The 26,109-nt window shown below is 34.0% G+C and overlaps 2 protein-coding genes, 1 non-coding gene and 1 pseudogene across 3 annotated transcripts; all 4 read left to right on the top strand.

Moving 5' to 3' along the window:
• The first annotated feature begins 1,064 nt into the window (after nt 1–1,064).
• On the top strand, nt 1,065–5,659 carry LOC123887761 (annotated as a pseudogene).
• A 2,799-nt stretch (nt 5,660–8,458) lies between these two features.
• LOC123919337 (uncharacterized protein slr1919) lies at nt 8,459–17,344 on the top strand. Its single transcript, XM_045971338.1, has 16 exons — nt 8,459–9,118; nt 10,312–10,487; nt 11,102–11,267; nt 11,434–11,486; nt 11,827–11,970; nt 12,088–12,192; nt 12,285–12,410; nt 12,606–12,806; nt 13,163–13,269; nt 13,362–13,524; nt 13,679–13,744; nt 14,480–14,573; nt 14,744–14,856; nt 15,193–15,263; nt 15,682–15,832; nt 16,622–17,344. Exons 1-16 carry the CDS (start codon nt 8,806–8,808, stop codon nt 17,054–17,056), a joined length of 2,484 nt encoding a protein of 827 aa, XP_045827294.1. The 5' UTR covers nt 8,459–8,805; the 3' UTR covers nt 17,057–17,344.
• Nucleotides 17,345–21,663: 4,319 nt separating this feature from the next.
• On the top strand, nt 21,664–24,786 carry LOC123919321 (rhomboid-like protein 19). Its single transcript, XM_045971337.1, has 8 exons — nt 21,664–21,926; nt 22,002–22,141; nt 22,702–22,762; nt 22,885–23,051; nt 23,426–23,531; nt 23,643–23,845; nt 23,944–24,081; nt 24,407–24,786. Exons 1-8 carry the CDS (start codon nt 21,876–21,878, stop codon nt 24,507–24,509), a joined length of 969 nt encoding a protein of 322 aa, XP_045827293.1. The 5' UTR covers nt 21,664–21,875; the 3' UTR covers nt 24,510–24,786.
• A 916-nt stretch (nt 24,787–25,702) lies between these two features.
• TRNAA-AGC lies at nt 25,703–25,775 on the top strand. Its single transcript has one exon. It is a non-coding gene; the product is annotated as a tRNA-Ala (tRNA).
• The last annotated feature ends 334 nt before the right edge of the window (nt 25,776–26,109 follow it).

Below are 26,109 nucleotides of genomic sequence, written 5' to 3'. Positions count from 1 at the left end.
AAACATCTAATTTGACTTTAAGAAGGGTGGAGGGCTTTTAATTACCTATGGCTCCCGTTTGTTTAGTTCATTAAGTTTCAAATATTTCATAGAGAGATGATAAATTGAATAAAGAAAGCATAATTCTCATTGATGAACTTAGCTTAATTACTAAATCACTAGTACTTACTTTCACACTATGCTGCAACTAACTGAAATGGGAAAAATCAACACAGAAAATTAACAAACTCAAGATAATAAATTCTAACTTAGAAATTCAATCTTATCTGACAAATGCTGTAGTTACATGACATTTTATATTTAGATATGATGAGGTCAACATCTTGGAGTTTAAGTCTAATAATTAATAAAATGCAGTAAACGTGTTTCCTCAATAAAAAAAGTAAAAGTGCAGAAGCATGGCATTATTATAAAATTTAAGACAGGATATGACATGCTATAAGCAAGAATTGAATTGGAAGGAACATGACTGCATGCAATATGGAATTCAAAAAAATGGTGTTAGACTATTTTATTATATTCTAATATTATTATGTGGATATGTATTTTTATTTAAATATATTATCTATTTATTAATAATTTTTATTTAAAATGTGAAAGTATACAAGAGTTTGATTAAAACTAGGGAGCAAAAGTTGTGATAGAATAATTTTCAGGGACCAAAAAGTGCGAAACAAAATTTTGGGACTAAAAAGAAAATTATAAAAAACTATAGGGACCATTTGCTTATTTAATCTTAAGTAATTAATAAGACTAATTAAATTTTAATTGGGTAATTATATATATAATAATGATCTGTTTCGGATGATAATCTTCTAATTGGTCATCATTCGCCTTCTAGTATCGTGTAGAAGATACTATTTTAGTATCGGACACACATCGATATCGGGACGTAATTATATTGAATTGTCATTTTCATAAATTATTATCAGTATCAACGTGTCAATGTTTGTGTTTAGAGTACTTAGCTCCTTCTTCCTTTCTTGTCTCTAAGGCCATAACTTGTATATAACCAAAAATCTTCATTTCATTCACCACCCCATTTCATAGAATAACACAAGTTCTGAAACTTGTTAATCAATTCTCATTCAACAATTCAAGTACAATATGTCGTTTTTCTTCCCATTCCATTTTCTTGCACACAAAGCAACTATTTTTCTTACTTTTTTCATCAATGTGAAACCAGTTTTCTTGCATGGCTTATCTGGTTTCCTCAATCTACTTCTGTTAGTGGCCTTATTAGTGTCATGGTTGTGGAAGAAACTTGCTGCTATAGAATCCAGAAAGAGAATACAAAAGACCCTTTTCACAAGGACTATTTTTTGTTCATTTTCTGCTTTCAGTCTTCTGCTTTGTTTCTTTGATTACTTCAGTTGGTATAGAAATGGTTTTTCTAAAGAAAAACTTGTGACCCTTTTAGATTTGGCTCTCAAAACCATTGCTTGGGGTGGTTTTTGTGTTTGTCTTGAAAGGACACTCATCTGTTCATTGTTCTTCAGAACTTGGTGTCTTTTTGACCTCTTTGTTTCATGTTATTGCTTTACATTGGACATTGTTCTTCATGAAAAAGCAAGCTCTTTTGCCAATTCCATACTTGGTTTCTGATGGTTTTTCTGTTTGTGTGGGGTTACTTATCTGTTGCTTATGTTTTCTTGTGAAAAATGAGGGTGGAATAAAAGATAGAACTCTTCAAGAACCTCTTTTGAATGGCGATACAAAAGAAGCCAAAGGGTTTGACACTGTTACTCCATACTCAAATGCTGGTTTTTTCAGTATTCTGACATTCTCTTGGATTTTTCCACTGATTGTTGTAGGAAAGAACAAAACTTTAGACCTTGAAGATGTTCCTCAACTTGACAGAAGAGATAACTTATTTGGCGCTTTTCAGAATTTCAAGAATAAGCTTGAAGCATATTGTAGTGGTAATACTAATGACATCAACAAAGTGACCACATTTAAGCTAGTAAAGTCATTAGCATTCACATCTTGGAAAGAGATTCTTTTGACAGCTATTTTTGCATTTGTAAACACATTGGCTTCTTATGTAGGTCCTTATCTTATAAATGATTTTGTTCAATATCTTAATGGACAAAGAAAATTTGAAAATGAAGGACTTGTTTTGGTGTCTGCATTTTTTGTAGCAAAGCTTCTTGAGTGTATAACAAAGAGACAATGGTTTTTCAGGTTGCAGCAAGTTGGAATTAGAATCCAAGCACTTCTGGTAACAATCATCTATAATAAAACTTTTACACTTTCATCTCAATCAAAGCAAGGCCACACTAGCGGCGAAATAATCAATTTCATGACTGTTGATGCAGAAAGAGTTGGCGACTTCAGTTACCATTTGCATGATCTTTGGTTGGTAGTTCTACAAATTTTAGTAGCTTTGTTTGTTGTGTATAAAAATCTCGGACTCGCATCGATTTCCGGGTTTGTTGCAACTATCATTGTAATGTTGGTAAATGTTCCTTTAGGATCAATCCAAGAGAAGTTTCAAGACAAGTTGATGGTGTCAAGAGACAAAAGAATGAAGGCCACATCAGAGATTTTAAGGAACATGAGGATTCTTAAACTACAAGGATGGGAAATGAAGTTTCTGTCTAAGATAACTGAGCTCAGAAAGAATGAAGAATTCTGGTTAAAGAAACTTTTATACACTTTATCTGTGATCATATTTGTATTTTGGAGTGCACCGGCATTTGTGTCTGTGGTTACTTTTGGTACTTGTTTGCTTATAGGGGTACCACTTGAATCAGGAAAGATCTTATCTTCACTTGCAACATTTCAGATTCTACAAGAACCAATTTATAATCTTCCCGAAACGATTTCAATGATGGCACAGGCTAAGGTTTCTCTCGACAGGATTGCATCTTTTCTTTGTCAAGATGACATGAAGTCTGATATTGTTGAGAAGCTTCCAAAGGGTAGTACTAGTAATAGTTCTGATATAGCAATTGAAGTAGTTGATGGAAATTTCTCTTGGGATTTACCTTTTTCAAATTTAGTATTGAAAAACATAAATCTTAAGATTTTTCACCGGACGAAAGTTGCTATTTGTGGTACTGTTGGATCAGGTAAATCTACTTTACTTTCATGTATATTAGGAGAAGTACCAAAAATATCAGGGGTAGTAAAGGTTTGTGGAATAAAGGCCTATGTAGCTCAGTCACCATGGATACAAAGTAGCAAGATAGAGGATAATATATTGTTTGGGAAGGATATGGAAAGGGAAAGATATGAGAAGGTTCTTGAAGCATGCTCACTAAAGAAGGATCTTGAGATTTTGTCATTTGGAGATCAAACAATGATAGGGGAGAGGGGAATAAATTTGAGCGGTGGACAGAAACAACGGATACAGATTGCCCGTGCTTTGTATCAAGACGCTGATATATATCTATTCGATGATCCGTTTAGTGCTTTGGATGCTCATACCGGAACTCATCTATTTAAGGTAACTCATTTTATTTTTTTATTGTTTTCAGCATATACTTTAGGCATTACATTTCTTTACAAACATGACAATGACACCGACATGAAGTTATTGAATGTAACCACATTTATCAGTGTCCTTGTCAAACATTGACACCATTCGAAATTTGTACCCGTCTTCAATATGAAATGTTGGTTCTGAAATGTGGCTCTTCTTATAGCACGTCCCGTGTGTTATTATTTTGGTAAATGATCATTTTCTTTTGATCATATGGTAGGAATGCTTGTTGGGATTTTTAAGTTCAAAGACTGTGATTTATGTCACGCATCAAGTCGAGTTCTTACCTGCTGCTGACCTTATCTTGGTAAGAAATTCTTATATCGTTTAAGTCAAAAGATTTTGATTATTTTATTTCTTACTTATCAAATTATGCATTGTTTGTAAGGTTATGAAAGATGGAGAAATAACTCAATGTGGAAAGTATAATGAGCTACTCAACTCAGGCACTGATTTTATGAAACTAGTTGGTGCTCATAGAGAAGCTTTGTCTGCACTTGATTCATCAAATGGAGATACAACAATATCTGATAAAATAAGTACATAACAAGAGTCTCTAGGTATCGCTCTTTCACACGAAGTCGACAAAATAGTACAGAATGCTGAAATAGATGACAAGTTTGAGGCAAAAGGCCAGATTGTTCAAGAAGAAGAAAGAGAGAAAGGTAAAGTTGGGTTTTCAGTGTATTGGAAATATATCACAATAGCATATGGAGGAGCTCTTATACCATTCATATTGATAGCTGAAATCATGTTTCAACTTCTTCAAATTGGAAGCAACTATTGGATGGCTTCATCAACTCCTATTTCAAAAGATGTGAAGCCAACTGTTGGAGGAAGTAAACTCCTAGTTGTCTATGCAGCTTTGTCCATAGGAAGTTCTTTATGTGTCCTAGCTAGAGCAATACTTGTTGTCACATCTGGTTATAAGACTGCTACTCTACTCTTCACTAAAATGCATCTTTGCATTTTCCATGCTCCAATGTCATTTTTTGATGCCACTCCAAGTGGAAGAATCCTTAATAGGGTATGTGATACTGTGGATTTTACATTCTCTATATATTTTTTAGATTGAATATGTAACTAGATTATAAGCATTGATCAAAATAGTCACATTCATCTTGTTAGTTGTTTCATTGTATATATGTTAAGTAATTGTTTTGACAAATTTCATTTTCTTGTTCTTTTGAAGGCTTCTACTGACCAAAGTGCAGTGGATATAAACATTCCTTTTCAAACTGCATTAGTTGCTTGTTCTCTGATCCATCTTCTTGGAATTATAGCGGTGATGTGTCAAGTTGCATGGCAAGTTATCATTGTCTTTGTTCCTATGACAGCAATCTGCATATGGTATCAGGTATTTCATATGCAGCACACATTGTACTTGCGATACTTTTTTTTTACCGCAATTGTACTTGCGATACTTATTCACAATGTTATGTGTTAAAAGATGACATCTTACAAACTTATAATTGTGCAGAAATATTATATACCATCAGGCCGCGAACTATCTCGTTTAGTCGGAGTATGCAAAGCTCCTGTCATCCAACACTTTGCTGAAACAATTTCAGGTACATCAACTATCAGAAGCTTTGATCAGGTATCAAGATTTGAAGAAACAAATATGAAATTAACAGATGGATATTCACGCCCCAAATTCAATATTGCTGGTGCTATGGAATGGTTGTGTTTTCGATTAGACATGGTGTCATCTATCACATTTGCCTTTTGCTTGGTAGTCTTGATAGCGGTTCCACAAGGAGTCATAAATTCAGGTAAGAAACTAAATTCTGATATATTTTCCTGTCATAAGTACTATATGTTTGTTTATGTATAACATAATAACCGCTACCCCTATTTGTTGTTTTCGAAGATGTTGCTGGTTTAGCCGTGACATATGGCCTTAATCTGAACATTATACAAGCATGGATGATATGGGAACTTAGCAACTTAGAGACCAAAATTATATCAGTAGAAAGAATACTTCAATATACTTCTATTCCTAGTGAGCCTCCTCTTGTTGTCGAGGAAAACCGGCCACAAGCTTCTTGGCCATTATATGGCACAATTGATATTCACAACTTGCAGGTAGTGCGAGTTATTACTTTTTTATCTTTTGTTCCGTTGTTGATTTCCAAAATCTGTACTAAGGTGTTTGTGTTACATAGATGATGGTTTTCAAAACATGAAAATCTATACTAAAGTTATTTTACACATGCATCCAATAATGTGAGTTTAATTAATTATTTTACACCGTCGGTGTAAAGTTATTTTACACATGCATCATCCAATAATGTGAGTTTAATTAATTATTTTACACCGTCGGTGTAAAGTTATTTTACACATGCATTAATTATTTTACACCGTCGGTGTAAAGTTATTTTACACATGCATTATTTTACACCGTCGGTGTAAAGTTATTTTACACATGCGTTAATTATTTTACACCGTCGGTGTAAAGTTATTTTACACATGCATTTTACACCGTCGGTGTAAAGTTATTTTACACATGCATTAATTATTTTACACCGTCGGTGTAAAGTTATTTTACACATGCATTTTACACCGTCGGTGTAAAGTTATTTTACACATGCATTAATTATTTTACACCGTCGGTGTAAAGTTATTTTACACATGCATTAATTATTTTACACCGTCGGTGTAAAGTTATTTTACACATGCATTTTACACCGTCGGTGTAAAGTTATTTTACACATGCATTAATTATTTTACACCGTCGGTGTAGAGTTATTTTACACATGCAATAATGTGAGTTTGTGCACCATCGATGTAAAGTTATTTTACACATGCATCCAATAATGTGAGTTTAATTAATTATTTTACACCGTCGGTGTAAAGTTATTTTACACATGCATCCAATAATTTAATTAATTATTTTACACCATCGGTATAAATTTATTTTACACATCCATCACCTAATGAGTAACAAAAATGATTTGTAGTATTTAGGGATGAACTGTTCATACAAACTTCAGAATGCTTAATGGTACGAAGGTACGTTTTAACGAAACACGCGAATAGCCTTGGCAAAGCGGAAAACAAACTATTCAGACCCTTTTTCTCTTTGGTTTTTTCTTTTTTCTTACTTTATTTATCAATTGCAAATAAATACAGATACACATACACGTACGGTGCATTTAACTGTTCATGGCCTTCATCTTTGATGCTGCATTCAGCCAACTGCTTTTGCTGGAGGTAGCAAAACTTGTCACAATGTAATTAGAAACCATATACATATTCATAATAAATCTTGATGGTGAAAACAAAAGATGAAGCCATGCTTGAAGGTTAAAATGGTAGCAGCAAACAAATTTTTTAGTTGGATTAAAAAACTTGTTGATAGTGATAATAATAATATCAAAAAAGTAGGATGAGAGGTGGTTATCTTGACATATGTTATTTTGAGAGATACATTATGCTGACAAGTGGTATGTTTCTATCTTGAAAGGAGGTTCAGCACTATGTTAAAAATAAAAAATAGTATTTACAAACATGTGAGCAGTATAAGCGTGTTCGTTGTTTTCGTTTATCATAGGTTCGTACCATATAGCATTGCTCAGGTGTAAGAAGAATTATAATCAAAGAGAAATGATATTTGTACAATAATTTTTGAACAATTTTTGACAACTTTCTCTCTCATACTTACATTACATTCTTATTTTCTCTCTTTCTTTTTCTCTCTCTATTGTTGTTGTCCAATAAGAATAACTAAAAAGAAAGTTGTCCCAAAAATTATTCTAAAATGATTGTTCAAATAACGCACCTCTAACCAAAATACATGTTTTAAAAAAAACTGTGAGAAGAGAATAGTAATAATATAAATTAGAAGAGTACAACATAACAACAAAAGATATATGCAAACTCATCATTATTTTGATGAAGAATAACTAAAGTTCTCAAATCGATTAAATTTAATCGCTTAATGAGTTTTATTAAAAGATAAATCGTTCAAAAGAATTTAAGTTAAATTTTCGAATAAAACAACTATTGTCTTAGGTTAGCACAACATAGTAACAAAGTACCAACATTGAATTTTGAACATAGTTTAACTCTTTGTGAGCTACTCACCTAAAGTTTTTGTTTAAAAGAAAACAATTTTAACAGTAAAAATAACATTTTTATATTTACTTATATATTGAAATTAAGTGCATAATCTATCATCAAAAAATTAAGTGCATAATCTTGATCACTTATTTATGCAAAGATAAAAAGAGATTAAAAATTGAGTTTTGACTTAGTATATGTTTGGTTAGGCGTTGGAAAATTGTAAACGCGCTTTTAACAGTCCAAACGTGAGTTTTTTCTTTTTCAATGGTGTTTGGGTGATTGGTGTAAAATCAATTCCAAGGACCCAAACGCAATTCAAAGTGAAGCTAATATTCCTAGCTTATGCGTTATGGTAAATCAATTCTGGTTGGTGTGTCATTAAATACATACAAATATTCCTTTATTGCCCTTCTTCTTCCTGCTTCATTGTTCTTCTTGTAGCAGTTTTTTCTCTTTTTCCATTTCTTTCTCCTACGTTTTTTCCTGCAATACAACTACAAAAACTTTTTTTTTTGCAAGCAAACTACAGTAACCATTCTGTTGCGGCTGGTAGGTTGAAGAAGAAGAGGAAGAAAATAATTGGACTCTCTTACTTTGACCCGGCCCATTTAAATTATTTGTGTGTTTTTTATTTGGTCTTTTTTGTTGGGTAATGACCATTTAAATTACTCTGACGGTTTGACCCAATTGCTACTTTTATTTTATTTAATTTTTTTATAATTACTTTTATTTTATTTTTAAAAACTAGAAACATGTTTACCTTGAATTACAGCATCTTTGAATTAAGATTTTTGTTTAAAATTAAAAATTAATATCCATTTTGGTAATTAAACATTCAAAAGCAATTTTAGTTCAAATTATCCAAACAACATCAAATGTTAAGAATCACGTTTACGTTAACGTATCCAAACACAAATCAATTCTGCTCAACTCACTTTTAACCAAAATCAATTCTTTCAAACTCAATTATACCAAAATCAATTATTTCTACCTCATAACCAAACACACACTTAATGAGTGTGGTAAATGCATTCAACAGTTAAGTTGATGACATTGTGAACGACAATCAACATCGTCATCATCAATCATCATCGTATCTTAACTTTACCACACAACCACACATCAAGACACAATCTCTTATTTTCACAATCACCAATTTCACATGCAACAACAACAACAACAGTCAACAACAATTGATGCATATTTTACAATTCGCTTATTGAGTCTCCGAATTTCTTCTCTCTCCGCCCATGGCGACTGTGACAGCACCTCCGTCGTCACTCCCTTTCGTAAGGGCAGCAACGACGTCGTCGAGCAAGAAGAAGAAGAAGAATCATCAGAAGCAACGAGCACTGGGAAATTTCGGTCATTTTGGTCAAGTGGTTCGTAAAGACATGGATTTTCTCAAGAGAGGATTTAACAATGGTGTTGCTTGGGCTAACGACGCTTTCCGCATTCCTCAAATTGCTAAAAAAATTGATGATTTTGTTTGGCTTCGCAATCTCGAAGACCCTGTTGGTAATTCGTTTTCTACCCCTACATGGCCGGAGCCTTGGTACCCAGGTAAAATAGGAACAAAAAAATTGGTTTTTTGTTTATGGGGTGTGGTTATATTTGCTTAATTTGTTGTGAAATTGGGTTTGGTGAAATGGGTATTGAGGATATTTTTGTGGGTGATGCTAATGGGTAATGTGTAATTGGGTTGAAATGATTGAGGGTCTGTTCTGTTTTTGAACTGGCCTAATCCTGCGTGTGTGTGTGTGTGTGTGTGTGTGGTGGGGGCTCTGTGAGTTGGGTATTGGATATTGCTATATTTGGTGTATGGCTTCAAACTTGAGTGTTATTGAGTCTGTTTGGTTGTTTGATGATAACAAGAGTAATGGTGTTAATTGAAATTCTGGACTAATAAGGTGCAGTGTATTTGTACTAATTACATGGCTATAAAGTGAGAAATGTTTTTCCAGTTGATAGGGGGTAGAATTTTGTATGGTGTTTCTTTACTTGCTATTTTGTATTCACGGCCTCTTTGGATTAGCTTATTTGAGTTTATCTATCAGCAATAGCATAAGCACTTGGGAGACTTTTTGGGAGATCATATGGAAACAACTAATGACATGTCCATAGGTTGTTTCCGGTTTATTTCTATAATCTTTCAAGGATATGTTATGAAAACAGCTTATATATAATAAACAGTTTGAGCTTATCTACTAGCATAAGCATTTGTGAGACTATGTGGGATATCTTATGGAAACAACTTATGACATGTCTATAATAACAGCTTACAACTTGTATGTAAACAGTTTAACTTTGTTTTAACTTTTATTATAGAAATAGTTTATACATAAGCACTTATATGATATAAGCGCTTAATCAAACAACTTATCCAAATAGGGCCTTATGCATATTGTAGGTTACTTGGTGGAGATGATGATGATGATTCCTGTAAGAATGTGATGCTATTGTGTGAATTGATCTGATTTTTTTTCTTTTGTAACCTACAATATGGGTGTTGCTTTATCATATTTTGCTGTCAATTGATTAGAAGATCACATAATTTCTTTTGAACATTTGGAAAATGAACTTGGATTTGGAAGGGAAGAGCCAAGTCTTAATGATTTGGTCAACCTAAATAGAATTACATTTGTAGATGTCTATTGCACTCTGGTAGATTAAGATAATACAAATATCATGCATTGGACTGCATCATAGCATCATAATCAGAGATATGGTTTACTTATTCGTTCCTTGTCTTCTAGGACTGTCTGGAGTGGATTTGCTTATGTATGATCTCAAGGCCTTGGAAGCATATGCTAGTTACTTCTATAATTTGTCTAAGATTTGGTCAAAGCCACTGCCTGAAACTTATGATCCACAGGATGTTGCTCACTATTTCAGTGCCAGGCCCCATGTTGTGGCCCTTCGTATGCTTGAGGTAGTTGGATTGACAATTTGAACAAAAACATGCTACATTTCCATGTATGAATCTGTCCTCTTCCGTCATAAATAATTAGGTTAAGTTGTGAAAATGACCCTTTAGTTTTAATAGCTCAAAATATTCCTTTTGTCGACCTTTCCTTTTAGCTTCAGTCACAAAACTTCTATTCTATGTAACCCACTTAGCTTGAGTCACAACATCACTTATTTATTTGAATGTGTGACTCATATAGAGTTATTGTTTAAAAAATTCTAAATAAGTGATGTGTACCTGCATTATCCACTTAGGCACCCAAAAGGGAAAGCTTTATTGTGGATGCTCTAGGATATGCTCGATTGAAGTTGGAATGTTTTCTGATTTATTGAATTCAAGTGCATCTATGTATTATATATATGGTCTTCTAACATGTGCTTCATCTATATGACTTCTATCTAATTGGAATACATGTAACATTTAATACTTTTATAAGAATTCCATGTAGGATAGAAAAATAGATACAAAATTGAGCCTATATTAGATTTCTGATAGATGCATTTGAAACTAGTGATAGGATGCTTTCTTGACTCTTCCGTGAAATATATCCTTACCGAGTAATTTTTTCATTTTGGAAGGTATTTTCTTCCTTTGCCTCTGCCACAGTCAGTATTCGGACTGCAGGGTTAAGAAAGTTTCTACCGATAAATGCAGAAGGGGATGTGGACGATAAAACATCTGAATATAATTTTGGGTTGGTGTTAAAGGAAACAATGCTTAATCTTGGCCCCACATTTATAAAAGGTAAGAAGTCTGATCTATTTGACATATTAGTATAAATGTTAAGTTAATTTATTATCATCATTTTACTATCATTCTTTATTTTTCTTTTCTTTTTGTTGTAATGCCTATCTTCTGCAGTAACAAGATTTCCAATATCCTTTTTACATTCATTTGATTGACGATGCAGTTGGTCAGTCGCTTTCCACAAGGCCAGATATCATTGGTGTTGAGATGTCCAAGGTTAGATTAGAAACAGTATCTTAATTGCCAATTCTGTAGTGCTGAACATTTCTTTCTTGCAATGAACTTGGAAAGTTATCGACTGTTATCTTTCATGGGCAGTGATGATGTCTTGTTAGATGATGATAATATGTGGCCATATATCAATTTATTGGTAACTGCACTTCAAATATGTTCTTTAGCTGTAATACTGATTTGCATGGAAAGAAATTGTGTTCCTTTCATATGGCTTCTATCTTTGTCTTTCAAATGAAACTTTCGGTGTCCCGAATGTACGTTGATTGTAATTGTAATGCTGCTAATTTTGAATAACTGGGTGTCTATATATGTTTTCTTGTAGGCATTATCAGAATTGCATGATCAAATCCCTCCTTTTCCCAGGAATGTTGCTATGAAAATTCTTGAGGAAGAATTAGGATCTCCTCTGGAATCATTTTTCAGTTACATTTCTGAGGAACCTATAGCCGCCGCATCATTTGGTCAGGTAATTTTTTGTGATGATAATACAATTAAGTGTTATTGGATGCATGTGGCTACATTTATCTGTAAGTGTTGGTATGTTGGTTTATGTCTTGCTCACTTATTTGATTACATTTTCTAGGTTTACTTTGCCCGTACTATTGATGGTGTTAACGTTGCTGTTAAAGTTCAGCGTCCTAATTTACGGCACGTAGTGGTGCGGGATATCTACATTCTTCGCCTCGGGGTTTGTATTGTCAATTGATCTCTATTGGATTTTTGGTTGCATTATTCTATCCTACATGGAATCCTTAAATGAGTGTATATTAACCATCTCAGTTAGGGCTGCTGCAAAAGATTGCCAAGAGAAAGAGTGACCCTCGCCTTTATGCTGATGAGCTTGGGAAAGGTTTTGTTGGTGAATTGGACTACACATTAGAGGCTGCAAATGCATTGAAGTTTCGGGTAATTGCTGACATCTCAGTTGGAGCATAATTACATTTACATTTGATGGGTTCTAGAAATTGGAAAATTTGGTGCATTAATGAATTTTTGTATTAGTGTTTAAACTTATATTGTAAACCTTGGTTGAATTGGTGCTTGACAATAGTGATTAATAATGTTTTGTTCTTTCAATGGACTTGTTATTGCTGCATGCAGGAAGTTCACTCGTCATTTCCTTTCATGCGTGTGCCAAAAATATTTTTACATTTAAGTCGAAAGAGGGTTCTGACCATGGAGTGGATGGTTGGTGAAAGTCCAACCGATTTGCTCTCTGTATCTACCGGAAACTCTACTGGGGAGGTTTCTGAATATTCAGATAGGAAAAATGTAGATGCAAAGAGGCGTCTTCTTGATCTGGTACGTAAACAGATATGCATTTAACCGTTTTTGTCTTCACGTTGTGCAAAAGTTTTGAATATCTTGGATTATTGAAGATAATTGTTATTTTTCCAATATTACAAGTATGAGTAAAAAGTAGTACTACACTTTTGACTTTCTGATACTGAAGAGTTTCTATCTTCACCAATCTTCCATTACCTTATTTAACCCTTATTTGTTATTATTCAACTGAAAGTTGTTCAATCAAGAGTTACCAATTCTACTAAAACCTCACTCCATTTAGTCAAATAGTGTATGATAATCTGAGTGCTTCAATATGATGAAAGCATCATTTTTGACGAATGTTTACTTCTATTACACATTGGTTAATTCAGGTCAGTAAAGGTGTTGAATCAACATTGGTGCAACTTCTTGAAACGGGTTTATTACATGCAGATCCACATCCTGGTAACTTGCGTTACACTTCATCAGGAGAAATAGGGTTTGTCTCTTTCCTTTTCCGATCTGAATAAATTGCAGCTTTCCTTTGTTAACAAAATATAAAGGATTTTTTAAAACTTTTTTGTGTGATAGGTTTCTGGATTTTGGTTTGCTCTGTCAAATGGAAAAAAGGCATCAGTTTGCTATGCTGGCTTCAATAGTTCATATAGTAAACGGCGACTGGGCATCCCTTGTCAACGCTCTTATTGATATGGATGTTGTGAGACCAGGGACAAATATTCGGCTTGTTACCCTGGTATAATACTCTTATCTCAGGATTTTGGTTTTCATACAATGAATAATTGAATCAAATAATAACATTCTTAAATTTTTTTGTTGTATGGATTGTGTCCTTCTGAAACTTATGTTCATACAACATTCTAAATCTTCAATCTCTATTTTATTTTCAGGAACTGGAACAGGCTTTGGGGGAAGTAGAATTTAAGAATGGAATTCCTGATGTGAAGTTCAGCAGGGTGAGAGTCATCTTTAACAAAATGGATAATGGATAGTAATTGAATTATAAATTAGATGAAAGTGCAAACCACTGTCTGTGAGTGTGAAGAGGTGGATGAATAGGACTCTTTAACTGATTTTGAACTAACCTTGACTGAAATAGAATGCATTATCCACTACCTGAAACTAACCATAATTAAAAAATTAAATATTCATATTAGGTTTTTATATTGTACTTAACTCAACCCTTATAAAACCAGCTTATAAAGTGAGGGATGTCTTCTACTTATAAACACGTTTCAGGCTCCATCTCATCCAAAGTGAGCCTCTAAACACACTCTCACGCCCAAGACTGGATATATGAAGCATGACCCAAGTGACCTGATAGCGAGTAGCTCAGTGGATCTCGAACCAAACTCTGATACCATATTAGATTTTTATATCGGGCCTAATTCAACCCTTGCAAAGCAAGCTTGTAAGTTGAGGGATATTTGACACTTATAAACACTTTTTAGACCCTCTCTCATCCAATGTGAGAGACTCAGAAATTTCTAAACTGCAACCACCATAACCTATGTCTGAAGAATGTGAAATATATGAATCCAATCTGATAGGATATGTCTATGGATACATTGAGTAATTGGGTGTGAATATCCATAAATTTTTCATTTTTGCTCATGGATAATAAGAATTAGATAGATGATTGTCTTATTCTTCTCTTCAGTTGCTGAATTTTTCTACAAATTTTCCTCAAGGTTCTGGGAAAGATTTGGTCAGTAGCATTCAAGTATCATTTCCGTATGCCAGCATATTATACACTTGTTTTACGATCCCTAGCCTCCTTCGAAGGTAAACTGTCAATACAACATCTGAATTATTTCTTGGATGCTCATATCTATTTTCTTATACCTTAAATTCATTATGTATGTTCAACATGCAGTAATTTGAATTATTTATATCAAATTGCTATGTTCCTTTTCATTGTTTTCCACTCATAGTTTTCTTTGGAACAATTGCAGGTTTGGCTATAGCTGCAGATAGAAACTTCAAAACTTTTGAAGCTGCCTACCCTTACGTTGTTCGGAAACTTCTAACAGAAAACTCAGCCGCAACAAGGAAAATATTGCATTCGGTATTGTATATCACCCATAACAGTGTGCTTTATGATAATAGTCCACAGAACTGTAACATGTTGTAATCTATTTGCAGTTGCTTGTTGGCGATAAAACACCGGGAATAGATTCTGAGTCTTTTTCCACACAAAAATGAGAAGAAAAACTATAACATGTTTTTTTTATAAAACAAATTAAATAATATGTTTGTATACAAAACTCCTTAGTCACTGTAGTTTAGTATATTTATCAATATCTTAAACTATCAAGATTCAATATTCATCCGTAAACATGTACTGCTAGCTGAAGTGTCATACATTTTTCACTTTTTTTTAACTTTGTCTTCTCCTCTTCAGGTGCTTCTAAATCGAAAGAAGGAGTTCCAATGGCAAAGGCTTTCCATGTTCTTGAGGGTAGGGGCAACTAGGTATGTCAAAATTGCATGTCAAGGAGTGTGCTCTCCAGGAAATAGTTATTTTTCTTTCGTATCATTGTTGATATTACTACTCATCTCAATAGCTTCTACTTAACTCTCACAATTATGTGGAACTCAATTCACAAGCATGCCAAAAATTCAAATTTCTATTGCACCAAAATACACCGAAACATTTTGGGGGCCATTTTAATAAAATTTATGCTATTTTATCATGAAAGTTCTCTAACCATCATTAAGTAATGCAGTTTCTACAAACATTGAACCTCTTGGCAGAATTTGCTTTTACCTTGGCCTTCCTTTCCTCATCTGTCATTTGTGCATTAGGCTGGCCTCTTTTAGTTACTTGATGAATTGTTTTTTCTTTTATTTTGTAAATACAGCATCTCATACTTCTGATACCTTGTGTCAGGAAAGCCTTGCAACTAGTAGCTTCAAATAGCGAGGCTTCCGCGGATCATTCACCAAAGAAGGCTGCTGGTACATTTGATATTGCATACTTGATCTTGAGGGTTTTACCATCCAAAGACGGTGCCTCTTTAAGAAGGCTTCTCATGACTGCTGTGAGTTCCTACAAGCTCTATATCTTGCTTCTTTTTATGTTCTTCAAGATTTAATCTCCATCCCTCTTGGTTGTCTATTTATTTTGTGGAAAATGCTAGCATGTGCACTTAAGGAGCCAAATATAGGCATATTCCTTTGGAACTTGTGTAATCAACTTGTGCCCTTACTCCTTAGGGCATATGTTAGCATGACCCTTATTTTTTTACGTTCTGCTTTTTCAAAACTAGTGATAGATACACACATGGTTTGTTTATTTGTTGTATGTGCTTGTACTGTATTTGATAACTTTGATAACTTCCTGACTTGGAGAGTATGATGTTTCCAAACTCTTGTATCCTGTTCACCAAACAAAAAAATCCCTCGTGTTCTTGCTTTGCTTTTTTAAAGGTACTACCTTTGCCACTTTTAATAAAAAGCTCCATTTGCAATTTTCACATATATTAAGATTAAGAAAAGTAGGTAGTATATTTTTTTTGACAATAGTAGGTAGTATATTTAATGTGTTCGGGTGTGTTCAATTTTGACTTTTCATCTTTCTAGACACGTAGGAGTATTTAGGAGTATACTTTAAAAGAATAACAAATGTATCTAGTAATTTGAAATAGGGAGGACACTTCTTTGAAAAAGAGTTTATATTTAGGGCCAAAAGCAGTAGTTCTCTATTACTTTATTTGTTATACTTGGTCTTGCATTATCAGTAAGACAACTTCTTGAAATCTTGGAGATTTTCTATACTTAGCTGAAATATTTATCTTATGCAAGAAGCTTAATTTGTATGGAATGAACAGAATGGAGCTTCGCTAATCAGAGCAATGGTCTCGAAGGAGGGAAAGGTCATCCGCCAACAACTTTGCAAGGTCATAGCTGATGCACTGTGCCAATGGATGATTAAATTATTTGGACAAGGAACTACAGATACTCAGTATCCAAGGGTGATGTTGGCCGATGGACCTAGCAACAAAGAATCTGGTCGATCATCCTCAGCTGCATATGATTATAATTCCATCTTTAGAGATCGGCGACTTCGGGTGATATTTTCTAAGGTTGTGAAATCTGCAAGCAGTGATAAAGTACTGATGATGCGGTTCTGTTGGTCTTCCCTTGTTATAATGATTACAGCTTCAGCTTTGGCTTGCCACCGCGTTGTTCTGTCTCTATCTGAGGCTTACTTGGGCCCGATATTCGATGCACCAAAGCGCACGAGATATGCAGTCAGTGCTTGATATATTCTTAGAACATTGAATTTTCCCTTTGTAAAAGAGAACATTATTATCAGACAATTTTCAAAGAAAAGATAAATGTTTTAGCTTTGGAGGCAACTTAGTGTGACGAAGGTGAAATATGGTTATAGGATAACAATGTTTTTGTTACAATTACATTATATATATGGGGGGGTACTCTATTCTGTAGGATGATATTGTTGCAGTCCAGATTCGGGTACAACCCTACTAGTCTGTACAGTTTCATGTAAAGTGCTACATATTTTTTATATCTATTTTTTTTAGAATAAAGATAGATGTATTTTGTTATTAAGGTCCTCCGTAGATTGATATTGATGTATTTAATATAATTTTCCCTGTATTTAGTATTACCCCATCCCCATCAACGTAGCATCAACTTTGTTGCAATGTGATACGATTCTCCAAATATTTGAGCAATCCCTTTTGTACATCTTAAACATTTTTAATTCTCTAGTTTCAACTTGCTTAGAAATAAATTATTCTAAGACCACGTATCATCGACCACTGTGTTTATCGAATTGTTTGTTTGCGCAATTCAAAACCATAATCAAATGCCATTTGAATTTCTTTATGGGTGAATTTCTTTATCATCGACCACTGTGTTCATAATAGAATATTCCTCTGGTGCATCTGATGATTAGCCTATAGTGCTACTATAGCCGCTGCTATTTGACAACATTTTATATCAAATATCGTATCGCAGAACAATATCAGTTTTTCATTTGTATTGACTAGTTTGTAGTAAAAAACCTCTCATTCTTACTTAAGGTGCAAAATTTTACTTTTGATGCAATGTAGATGTTGCTCAAACTAACTTGCATGTATGACAGAAGTACTGTTTTCATCTTTTTCCTCCATGTTTTTGCATCATGGTTTTCCTTCTTATCTTCTCATCATGGTTTGCACTTTGCATCATGGTTTACATTTTCATGCTATTTTGGGCCTTACACAAATTATTCTTCAAATCTTCCAACACGGCATCCCTTTCCATTATAAGCCGATTGGTTTTCTGCTGTGGTTTCCTTCTGGTACTTCACAACAGTAGGAGGAGCCGAGGAGGGTCTTTATAAAAGGTATAACACAAACAAACAGGCGGTTCGATGTTAACAGAAATGATTAAAATTGCATAAGTTCTTGTGTTATGTTTATTTTGCAACATGTCATTAGTTTGAACTGTCATTGGTACTTCACAACAGTAGGAGGAGGGTCTTATTTAAGTATCTGTCACATTGTGAGGGAAAATCTTCATGCTGGCATGATGAAACTCTTGCATGTCTCCTCCAAAGATCAAATTGCATATTTTTTTCACAAAATCACATCTCCCTCAACCATTTGGGATTCTATTATCCAAGTTGGGCATGGTTGACATCTATCATCCTCCAACCTGTGAGGGATATTGCACCATGAACGCAGAGACAAAGAAGATGGCAAATAAGTAAGTCTTAAAGCAGTAAGTCTTACCAGATTCTATAATGGACAGAATTTGAGCTTTACCCCCTCCGTTGAGTGAGAATGTTAATGATAGTCTAGCTTGGAAAGAAACTAGTGATGGCCATTACACAAATAAGTCTGCTTACTACAGAATTATGCAGCTGCATTCGGTTCACAATGCTCATGTTTTTTTGAGACTGCAATATTGTCAAGCAGATTTGGATTGAGCTGGAAGGGCAGTAACTTCACTATTTTTTTTTATCTTAGTTGGCAAGCTTGGATTCATGATAACTTGAAGGTAGGAAGCAACGTGGATGTTGATTGGAGTTTAACATTTGCCGTTGTTTTGGATTGTATTTGAAGAAAAAGAAATGATGTGGTTTTTAATCAAACAAACATTTGTGTGGCTGATGTTGTGAGGTATATCCGATTCCAAATTGTGAATATCAACCAACCTAATTTTCTGCTAAATTACTTTGGTGCTAACAGTAATGATAGTAAAGATATGATGATAGCTTGGTGTTCCCCAAATGATAATTGGATCAAATTAAATTGTGATGGAGCTGTGACAGACCATGGCCTCAAAGCTTCTTGTGGAGGAGTTTTAAGAAACTCTGACGGCAAGTTTATTGTGGGATTCTCCCGTAATTTAGGAACCTGTTCGATTACCACTTACCAAGGTGAGGTGGCTATTGGTAGAGGTTTCCAAAAGATTTTGATTGAATCTGATTCCCTAGCAGCGATAAATATAATTGCAGGAGGTTGTTCGATATCTCATCCTTGCTTTGGGTTGGTTAACGACATTAAGAACAAGGCAACACAGGTTACAGAGGTCAGATTTATGCACATGTTTCGTGAAGCAAATCAAGTGGCAGATGCTCTCGCGAAGTTTGGTTTATCACAACTAGGTTTATTGAGGATCTATGATGTTCCTCCTGATTTTATTTCTTTTCCATTATTAGCCGATAGAATTGGTACTCTTTTTCCGAGAGGTTTTTAGTTGTTTGTCGTTTTTTGTTTGGGGGATGTAGTCCCTTTATTCACCAAATAAAAGCAGTAACTTGCTACACAAGTTACATGCTTATGTGGTCACCCAAGACCAACTTATTTGGATGTCAAGTCAGGCTAATACACCGGCAACAGTTGACCTTCGATAAATGATGACTCACTTTATGTGACATTTTTAGGCTTTTGATACTGAAATTATTCCTTTGTCAAAATGGTGATCTTCATTATTATCGAGTCATTTTAATTAGATTTTTAGTATTTTGATTTTTGAGTCAAGCACACTAAATGATAAGTTTTATGTGTAGAATTTAACTTGACGATATTTGGTGTCATCACATGTCTGTAAAGCCAAATGCAGACCTAGCCCGTGCTAAGCTCAGACTATATAAAGAAGACTAAAACCTAATGCAAAGATACGAATCAGGTATCTAACACGTATCAATGTCAAATGCGTATCTAACGAGATTCTTCGACAATTTTTTCATAATAGAATCACGTCACTTATTATGATGAGAATTTCAAAATGCACATATCCGTGGGTAAATACAAGTATACATACAAAGTGCTTGTGTTGATCATCTATTAATGTGTTGCTTGCTAGACCCCTAGAAGTTTTTTTCGACCAAGGCGTCACGAAAATAATGACATATACAAGATTCTACTTTTTTTTCTTCTTCTACAAGTACTTTTTAAACACACTGATTTGGAATTATTATTATTTCCGGGTTTGCTTCCAGCAATGGAAAATACATTTTTCCCTTATACAAAGGGAGTGTCGTATATACGGTACAGCTAGCAGCTACAACATATACACTATTACGTAGGGCTTAGATTTGCAGTTGAGACTTGAGATTTCACACTTTTTTTCATATATAAAATAGGATATTTGTTCCAAAAAAAAAATGATATAGATTACATCAGTATCATGAGCACGTGTTTGAATCCTCTCCGGTTACTGAATTGTAATATTTGATCTATTTAGTAAAATTAAGTTATAAGTTAGTTGATTGTCGAAAAACTAGCTTATAAAGCTGATATATGATAATTAGTAGTTTATAATCAAAAGTGAAAAGCTGGTAGAATAAATTAAAATGTTTGACAAATTTATTTGTTATAAATACAAAATGAAATAAAAGTACATGGTTATGAGTAGTTATTATATTTAAAAAAATAAAAATAATAAGCGTAAAAATGAGACAAAATAAAAAGTTATAAGCTATAAACTATAAGCTCAAACAATATTTGAAATATCATCTAAAAAATGCTAGTATTATATAAGCTAATTAGATAAACTTGTTATCAAACACATCTCATTTTTATCAAACAAGCTTATAAGTCAGTCCAATAAACTAGTATAAGCTAAACACCGAATATTATCGGTCAACACTATAGTAATATAATTAATGGACAGATATGCCAAGCAGAAGATAAAACTGGAGAAGAAGGAGGGGGCCGCATGCAATTTTGTATTCTCTGTCTCACAATAGGTGTCTCATTTAAATTTTTTCTCAAATTATTTGTTTCTTAAAAATATAAAAACAACATTTATTATTTTTCTCCGATAAACTTTGGGTTCAAATTCGAATAGAAAGAAAGTCATCGACCTCTCATTTCAGCTATTCAACCTCTTCTTCAAAAATATTATAAATATCACACCCTAACCGATAAGAGAACTAGTCTGTTATGATAGCTTTCCCTCAGTTCACTTCTTTCTGAACTCAAACAAGATTTCACTCGAGTTCAAGCTTTCGTCACTTAGTCAGAATGGATCACCTCAACATCCTTATTACATTTCAATTCACTAAATTACTCTTGTTAACTACTATTAATAAAATCATTTTGATATTCACGTGAACATAATAACTATGGTAGGATATCATATTATGTAGGAATATGAGTTCGAACTCAAAATCTTCAACTTATTCACCATTGGCTACTTGCAAAATAATTTTTTTTAGTAAACAAACTTTTATTTTTTGTCAAGTAGTTTAGTGGCTAGAAAATCTAGCTTAAAGGTGAATAAATGGAGTGTCCCGGGTTCGAACCCGTGGTCCTACACATATATTAACAGTGAAATATCCCTATCAACTGAGCTAAGCTTACGGGACACTTATTTTATTATTATCCACCCCAAATACTAATTAAAAAAAAAAGTGAAAAATGTAAAACTAACACCTTGTGAGACGAACTAATTTACGTATTCTCCCACAAGCTATTGTAGTCTTTGTGTTGTACATCGAAGTTAGTAACTAACTAAGAGCGTAGCGTATGTGTGGATTCAGATCTTGGTGAACTCGACTCAACTGATCCGATTCAGATTTGAGATCGATCGCAACACCGACGCATTGTCGATCTAGATTCGATGAGCTCGCCTCTTCCTCCTCCTCCTCCTCTTCCTCTTTCACAGTCACAGGTATGTATGTATCCAAATCTCAATCAATCAATCAATGTCATCATCATCACAATTCATTCATAATTGGAATTGCAGGGCACAAGAACGTTATCGTCTGTGTCGGTGTCTGGATTCACTCGTCTCTGCAAAGGTCTCTCCCTCATCCTCGTTGCTGCTCATCTTCTCCTTAACTTCTTCCCTCCCGCTATCAACTACCTCGCCCTTATTCCCGCCAGGTAGTTACCTACTTTCTCACCTTCTAATTTCAATTCAAATGTCTAATCAATTTAATTTCCTTTATTTGTTAGAGAGAGGATAACTGAAAAGGGTAACGGTGCAACAAGTTTAAATGACTTATTTGTTAACTAAAAAACTCAAAAGAGCTGACCGTTACAAACGTAAAACTTAAACGACCTTTGAATGCATTTGACGCCCTATTTAATATCAATGTTTTTAAACCGAACTGGATAGTGCAACCGGTTGAACCATGGGCCGTGATATCTATTGTTCGCTTGTTTGAGCAGTTCCACTGCAATTTTATTTCGGTTTGAGTGGGTTAAAACAGTTGAATCGTGACTCTGAAGTCCTCACCAGTTTGAGTTCCGGTTTAGTTTTAAAGCATTGCTTAATACAGTTTGTTTTGATACAAAAAAAAAAAAAAACAATATGGGTTCATTTGTCTTCATAACATTATTTTTTTCCAATGTATGGTGCTTTCATTGCTTAAAAATACATTCCTGCCAGGTACAAGTTCGGTTGTTTTGGAAGTTATTTTCATGTTGGTTTCATTTTGCAGGACTATACCATTTGCATGGAACCTCATTACTGCTGGTTATGTTGAACAAACTGTACATGGGGTATGTATGACTGACTGACTCTTCTATTGAACTATGTTACAATGTTTCATTCATTGCATTTCCTGAAATGTATGTGTTGCTTCGAGGAAAACTTCTCAATTAACAGTAATATGTTTTTATAGGTAGTTATCAGCATAGTTTGTCTTCTGTTCATTGGCAAGCTACTTGAACCAGTATGGGGTCCCAGGGAATTTCTAAAGTTCATCTTTATAGTTAACACCTTAACTTCTGCGTGCATTTTCATCACTGCCATTTCTTTATACTATGTTACAAGGCAGGAGATTTATCTGTAAGTGTTGGAAATCCATTACCTTAAGAAATTTTCTTTTTGTTGCTTGTGTTGTTGTCTATCGTATCTTCTTCCGTCATTTATTAGATTACCCTTTTCCTCAACCTTGCACTGCACTTTGAAACACTATTTTTCTCTTAGAAGCTTAATGGAGGCCTGTCGGAAGATTGATTACTTGGTTTCTTTTTACTTCAACACTAGAAAACATTGTTGGTCCAATATTTATGAAACTAAATTTAAATATTGAAAATTTTAAATAGGTGTTGAAGATAGTTTTATTGTATTATATCTTTTAAAATCATATTAGATTCTATGTGTGCAATTTGCACATTAGTCCAACTACTCATTATCTTTATACTTTTACAATGTTCTAGCTATACTCCACTTTCTGGATTTCATGGAGTTATATCAGGCTTCTTGGTTAGCATCAAGCAAATTATACCAGATCAAGAGATTCCTTTCCTCAAGATAAAATTGAAGGTTTGATGTTCTCTCCTTGTTCCTTAACTTGTAATTGCTCAATTTACTAGCCAGCAACAATCCATGTACGAGGAGGCCCTAAAAGTTGTGCCACTTTTATTTTCTTTTCAGTGGCTACCATCTATCGCTTTATTGTGTTGTATTGCCATGAGTTTCTGGATAATAGAGGCAACAACATATCTCCCAACTGTAATATTTGGTACATATATGAGCTGGATTTACCTGAGATACTGGCAGAGGAAGCCAGAAACAAAGCATAAAGGTGACCCAAGTGAGGATTTTGCATTCTCTACCTTTTTCCCAGAGGTTTTAAGGTAAGTTACTATTTTGGTTTGCTTGTCATACATTATGACTAGAAATTCCTTTTAGTCTTTCTGACAACTTCTACTTTCTTATATGTGCTGCCTTGTAGACCGGTAATAGATCCTATTGCATCAATATTTCATCGAATGCTCTGTGGAAGATCTGGTGCTTCTAATGATGCTGAAGATTACAATCTTGGAAGTGAACCTTTGCCAGGTTCTGACCCCATTGAGGCATCTAGGAGACGGTAATTTCCCTTTTCTGTGCTTTTAATTCACCCAGTTGAGTATATAGTAAATTAGAAATTACTACCATGTGGCAATTCATAAGGAGAGACAATTAGATAGATAAACAATAGAAGCTACAAGTCTGAAATTTTTTCCCATCATGATGGTAAATGGTTTCAGCTAAAGAAAGCAGAAAAAGTTGTTGACAAATGTTACAAGTTTTTGCCTTATTTTCTTATTTAATTGAGCTTTATTCCATAAACTGAAAAAACAACACCTTTTATAGCATTGTAATAAGTATAATGCATAAAACAACTCACTACTGTGACTGCTTTTCTCTTGTAGTGAAAGAGGTGCCCGAGCACTGGAGGAAAGACTGGCTAATGAGAGGTTGGCTACTTCACGGAGTGCAGGGGAGTTGCAAACAAATGCTCCAGGAATTGTATAATGCCCTAGATTTTGTAAATTCAGATAAGTTCAGCCAAAATGAAACTATCATGAGTGACATTATCACAGTTGGTAAAGAAATGAGAAATTTTTTTGTTTGTCTAAAGAAAGATTTTAAATTGCATTTGTCTTTGGACTGTGATCTTCATGAAAATGAAGTTTCTCTTCCTTGTTTCAGATAATTGAGCTGTCTTGTGTACTTATCAAATATATTGATTATACAACTGCATGGAAGGTTTATAACATGTTATAAGTCATCCCTTGTTGGCATCTACAAATATAAACAGGATTATTTTTTTTAGTGGTTACTCGAAAGAAAATTTATAGACCCTAAAGATATTTTGCAGGATTGCCTGTACCAAGTCGTCTTATGTTTTTGCATGTCGTTTACTCGTTTCGGTCAACGAACTCTTTGGCTAATTAACGAGAGAAGGGGATGGGGAATGAGAAGGGAAGTGACTCAATTGGGACAATTAAAAATCATCTTTTGTGGAAGCATTCCAAAGATTTGGCCTTCAACATGCTAAATCAGAATCATTAAAACCAAATAACAATAAAAAAGAGGCATTTTTAGGTGTAATTCAATCAAACTTTAGTCGAGATATCAAACTATTGTGGGCAGGGAAAGATTACATCTATAGTTAGTTGATTGATTGGTACCTCGACTAAAGTTGGATTGAATTACACCTACTAAGATAGATAGCTAACCTTTCAAACCCAGAAACCCAATCACTCCAATGTAGTTCCAAAACAACTCGTCCTAGGTTGAGCCTAGAGGCTCTACGAAGCATTCTCCTCTCTTTGCTAGCGGTTAGCAGCAGCGAAAATTGGAGGTGAGCAACACAAGTGAGACAATTCAAAGTAATTCCAAGCAAGTTTGTTCTGAGGACAAGTAATGCACCGAGATATTGCTTGGGTGTGGTCTTGCCCTTATAATTTGTTACGATGTAATTTAAATTAAAGAAAGTAAATTAAATTTTTCACTTTTCTTGACGCGAAACTATTAAATATTTAAAAACAAAAGAAACTATTGAAGGTAATATTCATATTTTATATTAAATTTTATTTTTAAAGTGATATTCAGATGGAGACTAATTATTGTCATTCTTTAATTTAAAAATATAAATTGCTGTTTCACCAGTTTTCTGATGAATGTATGAATAAATAGGATAATAAAGAGATTAAAAACATCTTGGGGATGTAGCTCAGATGGTAGAGCGCTCGCTTAGCATGCGAGAGGTACGGGGATCGATACCCCGCATCTCCATTTTCTTTTTCTCTGGCTTCTTCTTCTTAATTAAACAGGCAGAACACACGTTTGCATTGCAAGTTTTCAAACCTACGTTCAAAAAAAAAGTTTTCAAACCTGCTTTTCAATTCTAGTCTATTATGATGATTGTTTTTTTGGTACATATGATGATAATGATAATTTTTCTAATCGATATGTTTTGTTATATGAACAAAAATTCATCAAGAAAAATGATATTAATATAGACACAGTTTGATGAATAGACTTCAATTAAATGATCATGAGAGTAAAATTAAAGAGAGATGTAGAGAAATTGGAAGGAGAGGATCCAATTTGATAATCGTCACCCATG

Source organism: Trifolium pratense, linkage group LG1 (assembly GCF_020283565.1).
Source record: "Trifolium pratense cultivar HEN17-A07 linkage group LG1, ARS_RC_1.1, whole genome shotgun sequence".
In the NCBI taxonomy this organism is placed as follows: Eukaryota; Viridiplantae; Streptophyta; class Magnoliopsida; order Fabales; family Fabaceae; genus Trifolium; species Trifolium pratense.
Note: the sequence above shows the minus strand (reverse complement) of the source record. Positions and strands in the feature narration are given on the sequence as shown.